General features: G+C 41.8%; 1 protein-coding gene and 1 non-coding gene across 2 annotated transcripts; one reads left to right on the plus strand and one right to left on the minus strand.

Annotated features, from left to right (window-relative positions):
* The first annotated feature begins 1,506 nt into the window (after nucleotides 1–1,506).
* On the plus strand, nucleotides 1,507–1,634 carry LOC118144696 (small Cajal body-specific RNA 11). The gene has a single exon (XR_004729446.2).
* A 7,350-nt stretch (nucleotides 1,635–8,984) lies between these two features.
* Nucleotides 8,985–19,989, minus strand: AICDA (activation induced cytidine deaminase). Its single transcript, XM_017976588.3, has 5 exons — nucleotides 19,874–19,989; nucleotides 11,705–11,852; nucleotides 10,366–10,636; nucleotides 9,649–9,764; nucleotides 8,985–9,168 (listed from the first exon to the last, which is right to left on the minus strand). Exons 1-5 carry the CDS (start codon nucleotides 19,987–19,989, stop codon nucleotides 9,115–9,117), a joined length of 705 nt encoding a protein of 234 aa, XP_017832077.3. The 3' UTR covers nucleotides 8,985–9,114.
* Between the last annotated feature and the right edge of the window lie 2,084 nt (nucleotides 19,990–22,073).

The raw sequence follows: 22,073 nt of genomic DNA on the forward strand, positions 1-22,073 counted from the left end.
AAGACTTAAACATAAGACCTGGCACCATAAAAACCCTAGAAGAAAATCTAGGCAAAACCATTCAGGACATAGGAGTAGGCAAGGACTTCATGACCAAAACACCAAAAGCATTGGCAACAAAAGCCAAAATATACAAATGGGACCTAATCAAACTCTACAGCTTCTGCACAGCAAAATAAACAGTCACTAGAGTGAATTGGCAACCAACAGAATGGGAAAAAATGTTTGCAGTTTACCCATCTGACAAAGGGCTGATATCCAGAATTTACAAAGAACTCAAACAGATTTACGTGAAAAAAACAAACAAGCCCATTCAAAAATGGGCAAAGGATATGAACAGACACTTTACCAAACTGACATTTTCTTGCATTCACTCATGACAGAAACCTGGCATCTGCCACCAAAGGCTCTGCCACCTTAGCCTTCCTACATTACCAGCAAACCACCCAGTCCAAACCTGGACTCCTTTGGTCATCTTCACTCCCACTAAACTAGTTCACTGACCCTTTCTTCTAGCTCTTTTTTTTTTTTTAACGGTAAATGTTACTTTGTTTATTGTAAAATTCTTAACCTAAAATATATGGTTGGTGTAAAGTTTATTGCTGAGGTAAAATGAGGAAACTGAGGCAAGTATAAGAAAATGAGAAGCTAATTTATTCAGCTCCAGGCAAGGTTCTGCAGTCCAGGAAGGGGCCAAAGAAGTTGCACTCCGCTGTTTAGGGCATAGGATTTTATGGGGAGGGAAGGCAATTGATTGGCTATTGGGAAACAAAGGGAAGGCGATTTCATTGGCTATTGAGAAGCAGGCAATACATTGGTTGGCAGGTGGGACCTTGAGTAATCGGGCCTGCCTGGGGCATAAGGGGCAGGCTGCTGCCTAGCAGGGTATGGTGGGGCTTCTTTAAAATTTTTTCTGCAGGGTTTTTCAACAGCGGGCTGGAGGTTGGATGCATAATTTAGTGCTGAGTGTGGGCTTGGGTATGGTATGCAGACGCGGGTGCAGGGAAGCCATGTGGCAAGGCCAGATAACGAGCTTGGGTGATGACGTAGTTATCAGGCACAGAGAGTGATGAATGTGTCCGTTTGACTCCCGGCGAGGCAACCGGCCTTGCAGTTGGCAATACTGACTGACTTATAAAGTGACTTGAGCCTGTGGGCCCGCTGCTCTGACCACCAAAGAAACAAAAAGTAATCTAAAAAATGTACTCCTTAAGAACTCCATGTCATTTGTAACTTTTGTGATTAAAATAACGACAAAATCCTAACATGGTAAAAACACAAAAACATTCATAGAGTTGATTATTTCTCACCTTATCCCACTCATGACAGTCAGGTGATTTGCAGGGAAGGTCAAATAAAATGAAGACTTGCTCTTGATCAGATGTCAGGGAATCAGGTCCATTCTGTAACTGATAATATCTATTAGTGTATACGAATAGATACTATCTCAGAGAAGGCAGATTAGAACAAGGATAAAGCTGTAATTGGTAAAAAAGTAGCAGTCACTTGCCCTGGCCTATGCCATTTCTTCTCCTCCATGCTCAGTCCTAACGGTAATCTGGCAGGACACACAGCGATCTCCCTCTCAGTTTAGGAGGGCTGTCCGAAGAATAGGGCTGGCAAAAGAGGACAATTTAAGATTCAAAAAGAAAAATTAGCAGTCATTCATTTTTAGCCAAGAGAATGAGTGTTTGATATTTTGTAGGTGACACAGTAACCTTGTTTAATTTTTGTCTATATTTAGAAAAACTTATGAAGAGACTTTGCTTTCTCTTGTTTTATCATAGTCTTAGAGTAACTTTTTCCGAGGTTGGGAGACTGTTTATGTCCAATAGGAAAATAATTTGTCTTAGCTATGTGTATCAAGCCAGCTTTCAATCGCCAGGAGCTGCTTTCTTTTCATCTTTCTCAGGGGATAGTAGAAGAGATAGAGAAAAGTAAATTCAAGAGATATTTAGAAAATAAGTCTATATGACTAGCTATGTGGGCAGAGATGAGGTTGGGGGGATTTCTAAGTTTCTGCCTTGAAAACACAAAGGATGGCAATGCCATTCATTGAGACAGCACCAGCTTTTTATTATCATCTAATACCTACCAAAAATATTATTATTATTATTTTGAGACAGAGTCTCACTCTGTCATCCAGGCTGGTGTGCAGTGGTGTGATCATGGCTCACTGCAGCCTCTGCCTCCTGGGCTCAAGCAGTACTCCCACCTCAGCCCTCCTGAGTAGCTGAAACCGCAAATGCACATCACCAAGCCCAGCTGATTTTTGTAATTTTTGTGCAGATGGGGTTTCACTCCGTTGCTCGGGTTGGTTTCAAACTCTTGGGCTCAAGCAAACCACCCTTCTCAGCCTCCCAAAGTGCTGAGATTACAGGCACGAGCCATGTTCATGGCTCTTGAAGTGCTGAGATACAGGCATGAGCCAAAGATAGGTGAAATGTTAATATTAATGACCCATTTTACAGAGGGGAAAGAAATTAAGGCTTCATAGAGGTTAACTTTCTAACCCATTGTCACATGGAACCAGAACTCGAATTTAGGTTTCCTTGACTTTAAAGTCTTAGTGACAGGCCAGGCACAGTAGCTCACTCCTGTAATCCCAGCACTTTGGGAGGCTGAGGCAGACAGATCACTTGAGGCCAAGAGTTCAAGACCAGCCTGGCCAACATCACGAAACCCCGTCTCTACCAAAAATACAAAAATTAGGCAGGTGTGGTGGCACATACCTGTAATCCCAGCTACTGAGGAGGCTGAGGCAGAAGAATCACTTGAGCGCAGGAGGCAGAAATTGCAGTGAGCTAATATCATGCCACTGCACTCCAGCCTAGGTGATAAAGTAAGACTCTGTCTCAAAAAAAAAAAAGTCACACTGACTTTTAAAATTTTTATATAATTCTGCTATCTAGTTCCAGGCTATTTTCATCACCCTCAAAAAAAAAAATCTCAATATTGATTCTTCCTAACCATGAGCATGGAATGTTTTTCCATCTGTTTGTGTCGTTTCTTATTTCATTGAGCAGTGGCTTGTAGTTCTCCTTGAAGAGGCCCTTTACATCCTTTGTTAGTTGTATTCCTAGGTATTTTATTCTCTTTGGAGCAATTGTGAATGGGAGTTTGCTCTTGATTTGGCTCTCTTTAAGTCTGTTATTGGTGTATAGGAATGCTTGTGATTTCTGCACATTGATTTTGTATCCTGAGACTGCTGAAGTTGAGCGGGGGGTAGGGAGTTGGGGTGGGATAACACAGGGAGAAATGCCAGGTATAGGGATGGAGGCAGCAAACCACATTGCCATGTATGTATGTATGTATGCAATAATCCTGCATGTTCTGCACATGTACCCCAGAACCTAAAGTGCAATAATACACACACACACACACACACACATACACACACACACATATATATATATATATAAACAATCTCATACCCATTAAGTAGACACTACTCATTTCCCCCTCCCTCCCATCCATGACAACCACAAATCTTTCTGTCTCTATGGATTTTTCCTATTTTGGACATTTCGTATAAATGGAATCATGCAAGGAGTGACTTTTTGTGTCTGAATTATTTCACATAGCACAATGTTTGCAAGGTTCATCCATGTTGTAGCAAGTATCAGCACTTCATTCATTTTTATGACTGAATAAAATTCCATGGTATGGACATACTGCCTTTTGTTTATTCATTAGTTGATGGTGTGCCACTTTTTGGCCATCATATATATGCTTTTTTGAACATTCATGTACAAGGTTTTGTTTGAACAAATGTATCTAATTTATCTAATTCTCTTAGATATATACCCAGGAGTAGAATTGCTGGGTCATATGGTAATTCTGTGCTTAACTTTAGAGGAATTACCAACTGTTTTCCACAACTGCTGCGTCATTTTATATTTTCACCAGCCTATATGTGAGGATTCCAATTTCTACAGTACTCATGATTGGGTTTGTGTGTGTGTGTGTGTGTTTGTTTATAGCCACCCCAGTGGGTATAAAGTAGTATCTCATGGTTTTAGTTTACATGCCCCTAGTGACTAATGATATAGAGCATCTTTTCATGTGCTTATTGGCCATTTGTAAATATTTAGAGAAATGTCTATTTAAGTCTCTTAAGTGGCCATTTGGCCATTTTTAAATGAGGTTGTTTGCCCTTTGTTGTTGAATTATAAGAGTTTTCTTCTCTTTCCTTTTTTTTTTTTTTTGAGACAGAATCTTGCTCTCTCACCTAGGCTAGAGTGCAGTGGTGTGAACATGGCTCACTGTAGCCTTGGCTTGCTTGGCTCAAGAGATCCTCCTGCCTCTGCCTTCCATGTATCTGGGGCCACAAGCTCATAGCACCCTGCCCAGCTAATTTATTTAATTGTTTTGTAGAGATGGGGGTCTCACCATCTCAGGTTAGTCTTGAACTCCTTGGCTTAAGCAATGCCACCTCATCAGCCTCCCAAAGTGTTGGAATTATAGATGTTACCCATTGTATCCAACCTAAGAGTTCTTTATATGTTCTGGATATTAGACTTTTGAGTAGAAAAAATACACAAACTGTTTTTCCCTCTGTTCTCATACCACAGCAACAATCAACACAGAAGACTTCTGTAATCAACGCAAGCAATCTATTCTGCAGCAGATATAAACTGGGTATTCTCCAGTTCAATTCAGATGCTATCTACCTGGACATAGTTCAGATTTCACAGGTTGAGGGCTCAGTCCCACAAGATCATCCCCTCCCTCCCGCTAGTCACAAGTCCAGGCCTCTGGAACTGCTGACCAGTCACTTCAAGTTGGGGTTCCCAGGACCTTTGTTGGGTTTGATAAATTCATTAGGACTGCCCACAGATCTCAGGGAAATACTTATGGTTACTGGTTTATTACAAGGGATAAGGACACAAATAAACAGCAGAGGAAGAGATACGTAGGGCAAAGTCTAGAGGGGCCCTGAGTACAGAAGCTTCTGTCCCCCAAGAGTTGGGATATGCTACCCCTCCCATCACACGGATGAGTTTGGATTTGTTTGTTTTTGTATTTTTCTGTAGACATGGATGAGTTTTGTTTACCTTCTTGTGTTTAGTTCTCTGGAAGCGCCCCAAACCCTGTCCTCTTGGACCTTATAGAGACTTCATTGGATAGGCATGGCTGAAGCATGGACAACCATGTAGAAATATGATAAGAAAAAAGGGTATGATCAAGGCTGGACGCAGTGGCTCACACCTGTAATCCCAACACCTTGGGAGGCCGAGGCAGGCGGATCACCTAAAGTCAGGAGTTTGAGACCAGCCTGGCCAATATGGTGAAACCCCATCTGCAATATAAATACAAAAATCAGCCAGGCTTGGTGGCAGGCGCCTGTAGTTCCAGCTACTCAGGAGGTTGAGACGGGAGAGTTACCTCAGCCCAGGAGGCAGAGGTTGCAGTGAGCCAAGATCGTGCCACTGCACTCCAGCCTGGGCGACAAAGCAAGACTCTGTCTCAAAATAAAAAAAAGAAAAAAAGGTATGATCTAATACCTTTTTTTAGATCATACCTAGACTGGAAACCCAGCAAGGTCTGTCTGTTCAGATTCTTCTTGGCCTCTCTGTGCACCATTCCTTCACCCAGGATATGCACAGGACCCTCTCATGGAATGAGGGTCTCATGATGTACAATCCAACAAGGTAGGTCAGATTTTGTGTTTGTTTGTTTGTTTTGTTTTTGAGACAGCCTCCTGAGTAGCTGGGACTACCGATGTGTGCTCCCGTGCCTGGCTAAGTTTTGTAGAGACTGACCTGTTGCCCAGGCTGGTCTTGAACTCAGCCTGTCTCAGTGCTCAGGCCGTCTGCCTGACTGGGCCTCCCAAATTGCTGAGGTTACAGCATGAGCCATCGTGCCCAGTCAGATTACTTCTTTATAGCCAGTTTTTATATGGAAAGGATGGGGAATTAGAGTAATATTTTAAGTTGTATGACTGGTTTGGGGGAAAGGAGGTGCTGGTTTCTTTTTATTTCTTTATTGCATTTTAGGTTTTGGGGTACATGTGAAGCACATGCAAGATTGCTGCATAGGTACACATGTGGCAGTGTGATTTGCTGCCTTCCTCCCCTTCACCTGTATCTGGCTTTTCTCCCCCTGCTATCTCTCCCCAACTCCCCACCCCCTGCTGTCCCTCCCCTATTCCCCCCAATAGACCCCAGTGTGTAGTGCTCCCCTCCCTGTGTCCATGTGTTCTCATTGTTCAACACCTGCCTGTGAGTGAGAACATGCGGTATTTCATTTTCTGTTCTTGTGTCAGTTTGCTGAGAATGATGGTCTCCAGGTTCATCCATGTCCCTACAAAGGACACAAACTCATATTCCATGGTGTATAGAGGTGCTGGTTTCTATGACTGCCTTGTGAAAAGAGATTCTAGTTTTTATGGCTGGCCTCAGGGGAGAATGAGGGACCAGAGACAGGAGGGCAAGAGAAGGTCAAAGAAAGAGTTTTGCTTCTGAGGCCTGAAGTATCCAACCTTATAACAAATGACTGTCATGAGGGTTAGGGGGGTTATAAGCCAGGAATTATGGGGGGAAAAACATATATATATATCACAACCCTTATCAAATACATGATTTGCAAGTGTTTTCTCCCATTTCTGTGGGTTGTCTTTTCACTTTCTTACTCGTGTCCTTTGATGCACAAAGATTTTTAATTCTGATGAAGTTCAACTTATTTCTTTGTTTGCTTGTGCTTTTGGTGTCATAATTAAGAAATTGTTGCCTAATCTAAAGTCATAAAAATTTTCACCTATGTTTCTTTCTAAGAGTTTATAATTTAGGCTCTAATATTTAGGTATTTGATAAATTTTTAATGTTTGTATGTAGTGTGTAGTAGAGACTCAAATTCATTCTTTTGCATGTGACATCCAATTAGCTCAGCACCATTTGTTGAGAAGATCATATTTTCTCCATTGAACGGTCCTTACACCTTTGTGAGAAATTAGTTGCCTACAGATGGGTTAACTTCTAGACTCTCAAGTTTATTCCATCATACTGACTTTTTATTTTAACTTAATATCAATCACTTTTATATTATTTTATTTGGTATTTTATCTTCAAAACTTCCAAAATTATCTATCATTTATTTAATTGATTGAAAGTGAGCCAGAAGCAAATTTGCTGCCATAAAAGTTTACTAAAAATCAAGAGAAATGGCCTCATAGCACCATTACTGCAAAGTTACAAATACATACATTATTATTAGAATCATTGCTAAAGTTATAAATTTATGAAGCTTTGGGAATCGATTTCAATATATCAGAAAAAGAAATCATGTTAATAAAAATATCATTAGACACAATATAATATATAAATGAATACATGAAGTAACAATTTTTAACATTTAACTCTTTTATAAACTTTTGTACAATAAGATTAAAATAAGACAATTGTGCATACGAGTTTCCCAATGGATCTGTTCATCTTTATTGCAAGGGTTGCTAAGTCATTACTGCACAGGAATGTGGTTGTTCTGAATATATTCTCACTATCAAAGACAGTTGTTAGGGACAAATAGGCACCAATAGAGACAAATAGGGACCCCCCATTAGCTCCTTACATTTAATTGAATAAAGCACAATTTCCTTGCAATGCTTTCCCATTCTTCTTTCCCAAATATTATTCTCTTTCTCTCTCAACCTCTCTCTCCCTCTCTCTCTCTCTCTCTCTCTCTCTCTCTCTCTCTCTTTCTCTCTCTCTCTCTCTCTCTCTCTCTTTTGAGACGGAGTCTTACTCTTGTCACCCAGGCTGGAGTGCAATGGCATGATCTTGGCTCACTGCAAACTCCGCCTCCCAGGTTCAAGCTATTCTCCTGACTCAGCCCCCTGAGTAGATGGGATTACAAGCACCACCACCATGCCTGGCTAATTTTTGTCTTTTTGGTAGAGATGGGGTCTCGCCATGTTGGCCAGGCTGGTCTTGAACTCCTGACCTCGTGATCCACCCACCTCGGCCTCCCAAAGTGCTGGGATTACAGGCGTGAGCCACCGCGCCCAGCCCTTTCTCTCTTTTTCTTAAGAGGCAGGGTCTTGCTATGTTGCCCAGGCTGCTCTAAGCCATCCTCCCTCCTCAGCCTCCCAAGCAGCTGGAACTATAAGTGTGTGCCACGGTTCCCAGCTTTATCATTTTGTTTTGTCACAAGTCTCTTACATAGTTAACATATCTTTGGGAGAAGCATCACACACAGAAAAAGTAGCCAACCTTGACCTGATTGGCATTTCTGAGATTAAAAGACCCACAAGAGACAATAGATTTTTCTCTTCCCAACATTCAAGCAACTCCCTTCTAATTGTTAGCTAATTATGATATGTGAAGTTTGTGGGTGTTTCTAAATTAGGGACTTCCTTAAAAGAGTCTGTGTTTCCAGAAGATTTGCTACGTGAGATATCAACCCATTATTAAGATGTCTTCTTCACTCCTCCTGTCCATTTTAAGATCCTTTACTAAAATAGCTTGAAGGTGACCATGCATGGTCTATGCCTCCATCCCCACCCAAAACTTCTTTTGTACAACATAAAAACATGCCTCAGCTGATTAAAACATACAGCACATGCTTAGATATTAATGCCTTGGAGAGATGGTTTGGGGTCACAATCATACATATACTCTCCTTAGGAGCGTCTACAGATCATGGCCTGATGGAAGAGCTTGTGTTACTTGAAAGTAAACGTCAAGGGAAAAGAGTTGAAAAATCTATCACTAGCACCATTGTCAACTCAAATGATTCAAGTAATAAAGGATGTTGATATAAAAACATTTGATCCTCTCACCATGCTTTTTAGGATCTACCTTCTACTCTCCTTTGTCTAAACGTCATAGAAAAACATTGAAGCTTTGGATGCTCCCAGGCCCTACAGTTCTGTTATTCCCAGTAGGACACAATGTTGCATTTAAAACTGCACCAGTTGCTGCATGTCCCTGGCTGGGCCTGTGTTCCTTCTCTATTTTCAAGACATAGATCTTTTTAAAGAGTCATACGTAAATATTTTTTCTCTAAACTCTAAGAAAGCGAGAGTTGAAGAAGAAAAAGACTCAAAGGATTGTTTTTTATCCACTGTCTTCAGCAGAGATACTTCATCGTGTGTGACATTTCTGGAAGCTGCTATCAAAGTCCCAAAGTACGAAATGCGTCTCGTAAGTCATCAACCTCATACAGGGGCTGTAGAGAAAGAGAGAGGCAAACTGAGTCAATGGCTTCAAAACTGTGTTGGGGATTGGCGGGGCCTGGGAGGCTTCTAAACTGAGTGGATGACTGTAACATTTTGGAAGAAAGTAAATTGGGAAAGAGGCTTGGTTTTTTTGTTGTTGTTTGTTTGTTTAATAAATAAATGAATAAATTTTTTAAAAGGGAGATAAAAGAACAAAAGAATTCTGACCAGGAAGGAAACACAGCCCTGAGGAGAGACAGAAATTTAAAAATGTGAAACAACAAAAGAAAGAAAAAGGAGAGAAAGGAGCCTTGGCAGAGGGCTCTGAATGGTGAAACAGCACAAGAAAAAACTGATGTGGAGGAGGAATAGTTTTCATTATATGAAAACTGAGAATGATTAAACAAGAAGAAAATATGAGAAATAAACGAAGCTCCAAATCAAGACTACACAGAAATAAAGAAAATTTAAAAAGCAAAGAAGCCCCTTACCAAAAGGATGCGCCGAAGCTGTCTGGAGAGACGAACTGAATTTTCATGCAGCCCTTCCCAGGCTTTGAAAGTTCTTTCACCATTTTCTACAAAAGTATTCCAGCAGTAAAAATAATCTTAAAAAAAGAAAAATAAATGGTGAGGATATGAGGGTGGAAGGTAGTTCAGGTTCCAAATCGAGGGGAAAGAAAGCAAGGCCTGACCCCTTTTTCTCATTTCCTCTGGGCCTTGTCTCCGAGCCATTCACTTTTATTTATTTATTTTTTTTTTAATTTTACTTTAGGCATTTTTCTCTACTTTTTTTTTTTTTAAACGGAGTCTTGCTCTGTCGCCAGGCTGGAGTGCAGTGGCACAATTTCAGCTCACTGCAACCTCTGCCTCCTGGGTTCAAGCGATTCTTCTGCCTCATACTCCCAAGTAGCTGGGACCACAGGCGCGGGTTAGTAGAGACGGGGTTTCACCATGTTGGCCAGTATGGTCTCGATCTTTTGACCTCGTGATCCGCCCACCTCGGCCTCCCAAAGTGTTGGGATTACAGGCGTGAGCCACCGCGCCCAGCCTTTTTCTCTACTTTTAATCTTTAATTTCGGCTCCAAAAGTGAACCAGAATCCCCGCCCAAGTCTTCCCCTAAAGCTTCCCCACCGACTGATTCATTCTCCATCGCAATCCCGAATGCGGGCTGCTGCACTGCGCCTGCGCGGAAGGCCCTCCCTCACCTTTGAAGGTCATGATGGCGATTTGCACCCCAGCGCGGTGCAGCCTCCGCAACCCCTCGGGCTCAGCTTTGCGGTCCTCACAGAAGTAGAGGCGCGCAGTGAAGATCCTCAGACTGAGGTTGGGGTTCCCTCGCAGAAAGTCGGCCACATGTCGGGCACAGTCATAGCAGGGGCTCCAGGAGGTGAACCAGGTGACGCGGTAGCACCGGCCAGGGTCCAGGTCCCAGTCTGAGATGTAGCGGAGGAAGAGCAGTTCCACGTGGCAGCCATTCTGGGAAGACAGAGAGGACCCCGCATAAATTCACTGACTTTTATTGTGATTCTGGTAGCCTTACTCATTCTCTCCTACGGTGATCGTTGGGGATGATTGCAACTATTGTCCTCGTGTTACAGAGAAGCGAAGCAACTTGCTCAAAAGAACACACCATTACGTGGAGCTGAACCCTTGGCGCACTAGTCCTACAGAGTGAAGGAAGGCTATGTGTTTTGGTGTAAAGAGGAAGATGAAGTGGCTGAGTTGCAAGTGGCATGACACAACCTCAGTGAAGATTTGTGTTTATGAAGTTGCTTTTTGCACCTTTTGAGAAGAAAAATGACTGGACGTGCCCGTTGATGTAACGTTGTGGAAATATACCTGGACCACTAGGTGGAGGTAGGACAGTTTATGAGGACCAGTTGGGAGATCTTAAAAACAGGAAGTCGATTTTGGTAAAGCAGACAGATTGGGTGTTGTAAGAGAAGTAATGGGCACTGCCATGAGAAGTAAATGAAAGCGCTTGGGAAAATCAACGCCTTCTGAAATGGAATGTGTCATATCATCAAATAGGAAGGAGATTGGGATATACTCATACAAATGTAGGCAAAGAAAATTGCATGGTAATGTGACTATCAAACAATGATACAGATGATGACCTTCCACCCCATGGATGCTTCACTGAGATTTCACCAAGACTAGACGACACAGCATGTTAGGAGAGAGGAGATACCCATGGGCAGAAGTTTATGTAAACCCATCTGGATTTTGGTGAAGAAGTCTCTCGGAAATGTAATTCTCTTGGGTAGCTGAAAGATCGATTTAACTAATCAATCAGCAGAGGCTTCTCTGAGTTTTCTGGGGATCACCCTGTTGAATATTCACTGGCCTACGATTCATGTAAGTAGGAGGGAAATCATTTGGAAAACAGAATTGAGTCACTGGAAAAAGAAAGAAAAAAGGGCTTTGAGGAATGTAATAGAGATACAAATGAAAAAAGGATGGAAGTAATACCATCAACAGGTGCCTCTAAAAGCACTCACAGTTGACCATTAAACTGCTTACAAAGCCGTGTTTAACTGATACCTTATTGCGAAGATGACCAAAGTCCAGTGAAAAGGAAGTAGCACTGTCCCGCCTCTTCACTACATAGCACAGGTAGGTCTCATGCCGACCCTTAGCCCAGCGGACATTTTTGAAATGGTAAAGGAACTTCTTCTGGTTCATCAAGAGGCTGTGGGTAAGAGGAGGAGAGGAAATGCAAAAGAACAATTCCTTATCTGGTTACTCTGTATTTTCCTTCAACTTTTTTTTTTTTGAGACGGAGTTTCGCTCTTGTTACCCAGGCTGGAGTGCAATGGCGCAATCTCGGCTCACCTCAGTCTCCGCCTCCTGGGTTCAGGCAATTCTCCTGCCTCAGCCTCCTGAGCAGCTGGGATTACAGGCACACGCCACCATGCCCAGCTAATTTTTTGTATTTTTAGTAGAGACGGGGTTTCACCATGTTGACCAGGATGGTCTCGATCTCTTGACCTCGTGATCCACCCGCCTCAGCCTCCCAAAGTGCTGGGATTACAGGCTTGAGCTACCGCGCCCGGCCTCCTTCAACTTTTTAAAGAAATTATTACTTGGACTAAACCAGAGAAGATTCTCTGGATTCCTCTGCTGGTTGCCTAAGCCATACTGAGCTCTACTGAGAGATCCACCATAAACTCCTTTTCCTGCTTATATTTAAGGCCAATTGAGAGATACTCATGAAGGACCCCAAACCCTTACCCACAAGGTGGTTACCTCCTGCCACTGTCTTCTAGATGCTGATGACTTGGAATTACAATTAAATTTGTTCTTCAACAAGAAAACAAAACAAAAAAATAAAATAAACTTCTTCCTCAGTTCCATAACTATATTTTCAGATTTTTCCCTCCAGTCTCTACCTAAGTGTCCAACTTGTACCTCAAACTCAAAATGATCAAAACAATACTCCTCAACTGCCCCTTGTCCTAAACTGCCTCTCCTCCTGATTTTGCAGCCTCAGGTAAGCAGGCTAACAGCTTGGAACCATCCTTGATTCATTTCTTCTTTCTCAGTCCTCCTATTTAATTAATTATCTAAATGTGTTGATTCAAACCCCCAAATATTTCTTGAATTTATGTCTTCTCTGTTTGCTCTCTTCTCTGCTTTGGTCCAAGCCCTCATCTTCTTCCGCCTTATCTGTTGTGCTGGCCTCTTAACTGGTCTCTCTGCCTCCAGTCCCTCCAAAATAACATTCTCCACACTGTCGCCACCATGATCTCACAAAAACCCAGGTGCACCATGCCATCCCCATGCTGAAGACCCCTGATGGTTCTCTTCTGCTCGCAGAATAAACTCCAAACTCTTTAATGTGGTGTTTAGGCCACTTTTTACAGTTGGACCTCAACCTAAATTTCTTTTTTTTTTTTTTTTTTGAGATAGGTTCTCACTTTGTTGCCCAGGCTGAAGTACAGTGGCATGATCTTGGCTTACTGTGGCCTCAATCTCCCAGGCTCAGGCAAATCTCCCAGTCCCAGGGGATCCTCCCCCATAAGCCTTCTGAGTAGCTGAGATTACAGGCACCTGCCACTGCACCCAGGTAATGTTTGTATTTTTAGTGGAGATTGGTTTTAGTAATTTCCAATTTTGGCCAGATTAGTCTCAAACTCCTGATCTCAGGTGATCCACCCACCTCAGCCTCCCAAAGTGCTGGGATTACAGGCGTGAGCCACTGCACCTGGCCTATTTTTTAATTATACATGGTGAAACCCCATCTCTACTGAAAATACAAACATTAGCAGGGAGTAGTAGTGGGCGCCTGTAATCCCAACTACTCGAGAGGCTGAGGCAGGAAAATCACTTGAACCCAGGAAGTGGAGGTTGCAGTGAGCCTCGGTAGTGCCATTGCACTCTAGCCTGGGCAACAAGACCAAAACTCTATCTCAAAAAAAAAAAAAAAGAATAATGTTTGATTGCTGTCAAACTTGAATACCATGGAAAAATAGAAGAGTTCTAAATTTTAAAATATTAAAGATGTTTTTAATCTAGACTATCAGTGTCTAATAATCATAAATAGACATAGCGTCTAATGACAATGACTGTTAAGATTCTTGTGTTTATTCCTCTTGTCTTTCTATGGTACATATTTACTAAATTTGGATTATACAGATCGCATGTGTGATTTTGCACTCTGCTGCTTTTTTAACTAAGCAAAGTAATCTGAATATCTTGCTATGTTGTTCCTGCATAGTGACTGATTTCTCCTCCTCTGTTTTCTGTCTCCTAGCAGAGTGTCTTGCATATCAGAAGAGTAACTTGAATAGCATTTGTGGAAATACTCTGGTAACCCAAGCTTCTTTAGAGAAGTCAAGAGTCCCCATTGCTGCTGCAAACAGCAACACAAGCTGTACAGCGTGGTTGATATGAAAGCACAAGTGGTGCCTGGTTTGTGTCCCTAGACTTTTCCAGAAATGCATTTATCCAATTTGTGGAGCTAGTGCTGTCACCTAATGGTATGGGGCAGAAGTGCAGAGGATTTGCGAGTAAAGGGATCAAGAATTTGAATAACGTTTGCTAGCAAGAGAATTGAAACTTTTCTTACTCATTATTTTTTCTTACATTGAGGTATAATTTACAGACAGTAAACTTCACCCATTTAAGATGCACAATTCTATGAATATTGTTGGGTGTAAACACCCCAAATTGCTAACATAGTCAGAATACAGAACCTGAATCACCACCCTTACCCCACCAGAGTTTATTCCTCCCCCTTTGCAGTCCTTCCCCTCCCCACAAGGCAACCACTGATTTGCTTTCTTTTTTCCCTTTTTTTGTGGAGAATGGGGTTTCACTGTATTGTCCAGGCTAGTCTTGAACTCCTGAGTTCTAGAAATCCTCCCACCTTGGCCTCTCAAAGTGGTGGGATTAAGTATGAGCCACTATGCCTGCCCTGATTTGCTTTCTATAACTATAAGTTACTTTCATTTTCTAGAATTTTGTATAGCACACATTTACCTCCTCCTTCATGTCTGACTTCTTTCATTTAGCATCATGACTTTGGGATTCATCCCAAAGCAGCTTGTTCCTTTGTACTGAAGGGTGGTATTCTATTGCATGGATATAGCACATTTTGTTTATTCATTCACCTATTGATGGACATTTGGATGTTTCTACTTTAGGGCTTTCGTGAATAAAGGTACTATGAACATTCATGTACCAGTCTTTGTGTGGATATACATTGAGAATTGATATTTTAATAATGTAATACAGGTGATAGACCCTAAGTTTAAAAGTTAAATACCAAAATATCAACCGAATTCAGTCGATCATCTAGGACAGCAGCTCTTTGCAGCTGTCTCAAATTAATTTTTTTAGTTTTTCTTATTATTCCTTTGAGGCAAGACCTTGCTCAGTCACCCACGCTGGAGTGCAGTGGCGCAAGCATGACTCAGTGCAGCCTTGACCTGCTGGGCTCCAACGGTTCTCCTGCCTCAGCTCCCTAGTAGCTGGGACCACAGGCACGTGCCACCACACCTGGCTAATTCTTGAATGTTTTTGTAAAAACAGGATTTTGCCATGTTGCTCAGGCTGGTCATGAACTCCTGGGCTCAAGCGATCCACCCACCTCAGCATCCCAAAGTGCTGGGATTACAAGCATAAGCCACCACACCCAGCCATCTGTTTTGATTTAAATATCTCATCATACATGAAGCTTATTGGAAAGCACTTTAAACCTTAGGCAGCCAACTAGATTTATTACCAGTATACACATTATGTAAGGTAAAAATTAGCTATATCATTTTAAAATTAAAAATGCATATGTGACTTGAATCCAAAATGGATACTAGGCCAGATGCAAGGGCTCACGACTGTAATCCCAACACTTTGGGAGGCCAAGGCGGGAGGATTCCTTGAGCCCAGAAGTTCAAGGCTGCAGACAAGCTATGATTGCACCACTGCCCTCCAGCCTGGGCAGCAGGGTGAGATTGTCTCTAAAAAAATAAAACATATAAAAAATAAAACGAATACTAACAAAGATCCAATAATAATTAGCTTTATTTTTAAATGATAATTTTTATGTTAATTACCATAGTGCCAACCACCATTACTATTACTATATTAGCATATAATAACCCTTTGTATATACATAAGTTTAACACATAATAGGTGCTTAATAAGTACAGAAGAAAAAGAAAATAAATTCACTCTTTGAGGCCTAATGTTAAACAGATTAAGCATCATCTCTTACCAATAAATCCCTTTTATATTTAACCTACTCTCCTGGGCTGTACAGATGAGAAAGGCAGAGGAAACTACATCTTTTTACCTGCACCTTGCGGGGTGTGTGTAAGAGTGTGTGTGTGTGTGTGTGTGTGTGTGTGTGTATGTGTAAAGAGCCTGTTACCATAAGGAAGGAAAAGTGTCCTGGAAGCATTGATAAGAAGTATATGGCATAGATAAAGGAATTCAGTGGACTTTTGGGTCCTACTTTGCATGAAAATACAATAGGCCTGCACTGTTTCTGCACATGGTACCCGTCAGAGTGAAATGAATTGCATGATTCTAACCTGCTAGTTAACTTCGTTGATCCATTACTTCCCTTCTCTGGTTAGAGGCCTGTTTCCAGCCCCCTTTTCTCATGGTTTCTCTCCTGGGTAGGAAGGACTTGCCGAGGGAGTGTTTCAGACCTTCCGGCTGACAGCTGCTCTGGACAGCTGTGCTCCCTGAGGCAGAACCCTAGCTGCATCCTCAGCCGGGCAAATCAGAAACAACCAGGTTAAAAATAATCCTGACGAAGTCATTTTGCCATCACGAATGAGCTCTGCGGATAGTCTCCTCCTTGATGATGATATTTTTCCCTTTTGTCCTGTTGAATTTCATCTTTTCTCCTTTTCTGTCTTTCTCTGAATTTCAACTGCTGGTTTTAACTTTGCTTTGCATTTTACTTTGGTAAAACAAGTATTTCCAATGGACCCTTCACCAGGACCTATAACTCAGACTTGTTTTCAAAATCTCACTGTAAACTGAGGAGACGTTTACATTGTTTGCCCTCAAGAAAATTTTCTGAAGAACATTCAATCCTCCATTAAAAATCTTTATTCTGACCAGGCGCGGTGGCTCATACCTATAATCCCAGCACTTTGGAAGACTGAGGCGGGTGGACCACAAGGTCAGGAGTTAGAGACCAGCATGGTGAAACGCTGTCTCTACTAAAAATACAAAAAATTAGCCAGGCATGGTGGTGTGCACCTGTGATCCCAGCTACTTGGAAGGCTGAGGCAGGAGAATTGCTTGAACACTGCAGGCAAAGGTTGCAGTGAGCCGAGATTGCACCACTGCACTTCAGCCTGGGCGACAGAGGGAGACTCCATCTCAGAACAAAAAAAAATATTTATTCTGTACACTAGGTATGATGGCTCATGCCTAGAATTCCAACACATTAGGAGGCCTGGGGGGGAGGATTGCTTGAGGCCAGGTGTTAGAGACCAGCCTGGGCAAGAGAGAGACCCTGTCTCTACAAGAAAAATATTTTTTAAAAAATCTTCATTCTGTAATGTAAGTTCTTTATAAAGGAATTAAATGGAGGTAAAGTATATGGATTAGGTATTATTCTCATACATTCATGGTAATCATAAATGTAGGAATAGAATTACTTCTATGACAACAACTTATCAGAAGCTGCACATAAAGACCTTGTGAGGACCTTAACCAAAGTCACACTTCAGAGGTAAGTTAAGCTATGTCTGAACAAATGGAAAGGTTAGTTAACTTTAAAAGTGCCATTAGCTGCCTAACAGTTGGGTCTTCAACATGAAATAACTTGCTTGAATGAATTTTTCTCCCTACAATGGACACAATCATAGTGACTTTCAAGCAATTAATTTAGAACATTTGGCATTTCTAAAAAGTACAAATTTTGTTACTATAGCTAAATTATTTTTAACATCTCCCTAGGAAAGTGTGTCTTCAAGTTGTTTTATTGTTGAATATTTACAAAATTATTATGAAAATTGCCACTACTGTTTTTAGTACAGTATTGCTATTACCTTTTCGTGATTTGAGTCTCTAAAGATTCGGTATGTTAATATTATTACCATAAATTAGTTTCAACCACGGTGTAAATCTCAGGACAAATCAGTACATTGTACACACTATTTCTTTTGCAAAATGAAAAAGATATCGAGAGAAGTTGGAAACAGAAAGAATTGGGCTGACAGCATTTAAGATCTGAATAGAAGAAAGGAGACAGATCCAAAATATAAATATGCATACTGACCAAGCTGATCTTATGAGGCAGACAGTTATATGAGAGAAAGGGATAGCTACCAGTCTCATTATTCAGATTTGCTCTGAAAGGAAAGCCAATGCAACCACTCATGAGGAGACTGCCTCTTTACCTGTCCATAGCGGCGTCCAGACTGTCTTTCTTGGCTCCCCGAAAGTGTCAGGCCAGAAAAATCTTGCTTCAATTAATGATGCTTCTCTGCCTCTGTCTTACAGTGCATTGGCCCTTCACATTCAAATTTGAGCTTGCTTTTTGGGCTCCTCCCCTGACAGCATCACCCCCACCAGGTACCCCAACGGCCTTGCTCCTGATTTGGATCCAGTAAAGATAGGTGGGGCTGTAATAGGCAGAGTCACATGGGTTAAATGATTGAGGGCAGCTCTGCTTGTTTAAGTTCCTTTAGGGCTCCTGCTCTGAAAGACCAGTCCATACTCCATAGCTAGCAAAGATCAGGAGGCAGTAACAGTAGACACTTAAATTATAATCATGATAACACAAAATGTCTTTAAAAGCACAGTGAGAATAGTAATATTTATGTAAATAGCATTAAAGACCATTTAACTAGCTTCTTGTGGTGTTGTGTTAAAGAACACTTAAGCCTCTATTCCCCCATATTCCTACAATATCTCTAAATCTCAGTAGAGACAGGCACTAACTATTCTTACTCTGCAGTTAAGCAAATGAACTCAGTTATATAGAATTTAGAACACAAAAATTTTGCCTCCCAAACCATGGATTTTTTTCTTTCTGATTGCATTACAAGAATTGCTTGAAGACTAGATATTTACACCAAAGAGTGATTTTTGCATGAGCCATCTTTTTAAGAAAAAAATCCTTAATTTGGAGTCAGAATCAGCAGCGGTCCTCCAAAATACAAAAATGCTTATTTCACCAGACAGAATCAGTGTCTAATTGACTGTATTGAATTTGGAAAATAGGCTAAGATCCTCAAATAAGAGATTTTAATTTTGTGCTCTCATGGAACTTGGTCTACTAAATATTTTATTTCTCTCTCCTACTGTAGCCCATATGCATTCTATTTATTCACTCAGTAGACACTTCATGCCTACTGCGTAATGGAAACTATCCAAGTGCTAGGGATGCAATGGTGAGCAGTACAGCTAGGTTTTGATAGCATCTATACCCTGATAATTCCCAAATCAATAGTCCTAGCTTGGACCATCTATTTGTCTGTTCTCACACTGCTATTAAAGACATGCCTGAGCCAGAGTAATTTATAAAGAAAGAGGTTTAATTGACTCACAGTTCCACATGGCTGGGGAGGCCTCACAATCATGGTGGAAAAGCAAGAGACATCTCACATGGTGGCGGGCAAGAGAGAGCTCATGCAGGGGAATTCTCCTTTATAAAACCATCAGATCTTATGAGATTTGTTCACGAGAACAGCATGGGAAAGACCCACTCCCATGATTCAACTACCTTCCACTGGATCCCTCCCATGACATGGGAATTGTGGGAGCTACAATTCAAGATGAGATTTGGGTGGGGACACGATCAAACGTATCAGACCTCTTCCTTAAACTCATGACAAGTGTGTCCAACTTCCTTCTCAGAATCTCCATTTGGATGTCTGAGCATCTCAAACATGTCTAAAACAGAGACCCTGTTCTCTGCCTTACCTGTTCCTCTTGCCATTGCCCCATCTCAATAAACAGCAGTATTCTTTTAATTGCTTGGCAAAACCTGGACAGAGTGTCTCTCAACTCCTCTCCTTCTTTTTAAATTCCATGCACACTCCATTAACAAATCCTGTTGTCTCTGCTTCCAGAATATATCCACAAACTGACCACTCCTCACCACCTCCAGGTCAAGCAACCTGGGTTATTGCATTTTGCCTCCTAGCTGGCCTTCCTGCCTCCCCCTTCTTCAATTACTGTCTGTTCTCCACACAGCAACTAGAGTATTCATTCTGGAACATTTAAGGTCATGTCACTCACCTGTTATAACCCTCCATGGCTTCCCATTCTCTCAGTATAGGCCAGCAGCCTGAGAAGGTCGGGAAGCCCTGCTCCCATCTTCCCTGCTTCACTCCTCTGGCTGCATCTCCCTCCATTCTGTCCCTTGCCCATGGAAAGAGCACACACTCCTGCCTCTGCCCTTGAGGGTCCCTCTGCTGAAATGTTCTTTTTTTGTGTAAGGTTGTGGCTTATACCGTCATGTATTTTATGTCTTATTCAAACACTCTGTAGTATTTGAGACTTGTCCTAGTCACCATATCTAAAATGTCAACAAAATCTCACCATTCTGACACTCTCTTGTCTCCATCCCCTAAATTATTTTTCTTTTTAGCCCTTATCACTTAAAATATGCTCTTAAGTAAACTAAAGACAAGTAAAATAGTCTGTCTAAATTACTATTTTTTGATTACCCATGAGATTCAAAATAATAATAATAATTCTTTCTAATGATTATATGATAATTATTATTTTGAGGCAGGGTCTCTCTGTCACCCAGGCTGGAGTACAGTGGCGTGAACACGGCTGACTGCAGGCCTTGACCTCCTGGGCTCAAGCGACACTCTGGCCTCAGCCTCCCAAGTAGCTGAGACTACAGGCACGTGCCACCATACCCAGCTCATTTTTGTATTTTTTGTTAGAGATGGGACCTTGCCATGTTGACCTGGTTGGTCTCGAACTCCTGGGCTCAAGCAATCTGCCCGTCTCAGCCTTCCAAAGTGCTGGGATTACAGGCATGAGCCACTGCACCTGGCCTTGTCTAAATTATTATTACTGAAAAAATTCCTCAGAGCACCAGCAAGATCATAAACAGTAGTTGCCTTTGGTATTCTCAGTTTTCTAGGATGGAGTAGAATGGAGACTCCAAAGTCATCTGCAGTGTCCACTGGAAGGTGCAGGCATTTCTCATCCCTTTAAGTGGTATCCTCAGATGTGGGTTGGGCTTTTATCATGTTTTTACCCATTTTTCAAAAGAATAACACAGGTACACACAATTGGGTTGTTTTGTCATTTTATATAAAAAACGGCATATATTTAAGGTGCGCAACATGGTATTTTGATATCCATAATGAGATGGTTACTACAGTCAGGTTAATTAATTTACCAGTCGCCTCACATAGTAACCTTGTATGTGTATGTGTGTATGGTGACCGCACCTGAAATCTACTGTCTTTGAAAATTTCCAGCACACAGTTTTTTATTTTTTGAGACAGAGTCTCACTCTGTTGCCCAGGCTGGTGTGCAGTGACATGAGATTGGCTCACTGCAGCCTTGACCTCAAACAAGCCTCCCACCTCAGCCTCCCAAGTAGCTGGGACCACATGTGCACACCACCACACCTAGCTAATTTTTGTTTAGTTTTTTTATACAGGCAGGGTCTCACTATGTTGCTCAGCTGGGTGTTGAACTCCTCAGCTCAGTCAAGCCTCCCATCTCAGCCAGAGGGCTGTGATTACAGGTGTGAGCCACTGTGCCTGGCCCAATACTACATATATATATATATATGTATACATACACACACTCTGTCTCAATATATATATATATATATTTGTTTTTTTTTTTGAGACAGAGTCTCACTCTGTCGCCCAGGCTGGAGTGCAGTGGCATGATCTCGTCTCACTGCAAACTCCGCTTCCCAGATTCAAGCGATTTTGCTGCCTCAGCCTCCCAAATAGCTGGAACTATAGGCACATGCCACCACACCCGGCTAATTTTGTATTTTTACTAGAGACAGGGTTTCACCATGCTAGCCAGGCTGGAATATTTTTTAACTATAATCATCATGCTGTATAATAGATCCCTAGGTTTATTAATCCTGTGTAACTGCAACTTTGTACTGTTCAACCAACATCTTCCCATTTTCCCTACTTCCTCATGCCTGGTAACCACCATTTTACTTTCTTTTTTTGAGATGGAGTCTCACTCTGACACCCAGGCTGGAGTGCAGTGGCATGATCTCAGCTCACTGCAGCCTCTGCCTCCCAGGTTCAAGCGATTCTCCTGCCTCAGCCTCCCAAGTAGCTGGAATTCCAAGCATGTGCCACCATGCCCAGCTAATTTTTGTGTTTTTAGTAGAGATGGGGTTTCACTATGTTAACCAGGCTGGTCTCGAACTCCTGGCCTTAAGTGGTCCACCCACCTCGGCCTCCCAAAGTGCTGAGATTACAGGCGTGAGCCACTG

The sequence above is a fragment of the Callithrix jacchus genome, chromosome 9, assembly GCF_049354715.1.
Source record: "Callithrix jacchus isolate 240 chromosome 9, calJac240_pri, whole genome shotgun sequence".
Taxonomy (NCBI): domain Eukaryota; kingdom Metazoa; phylum Chordata; class Mammalia; order Primates; family Cebidae; genus Callithrix; species Callithrix jacchus.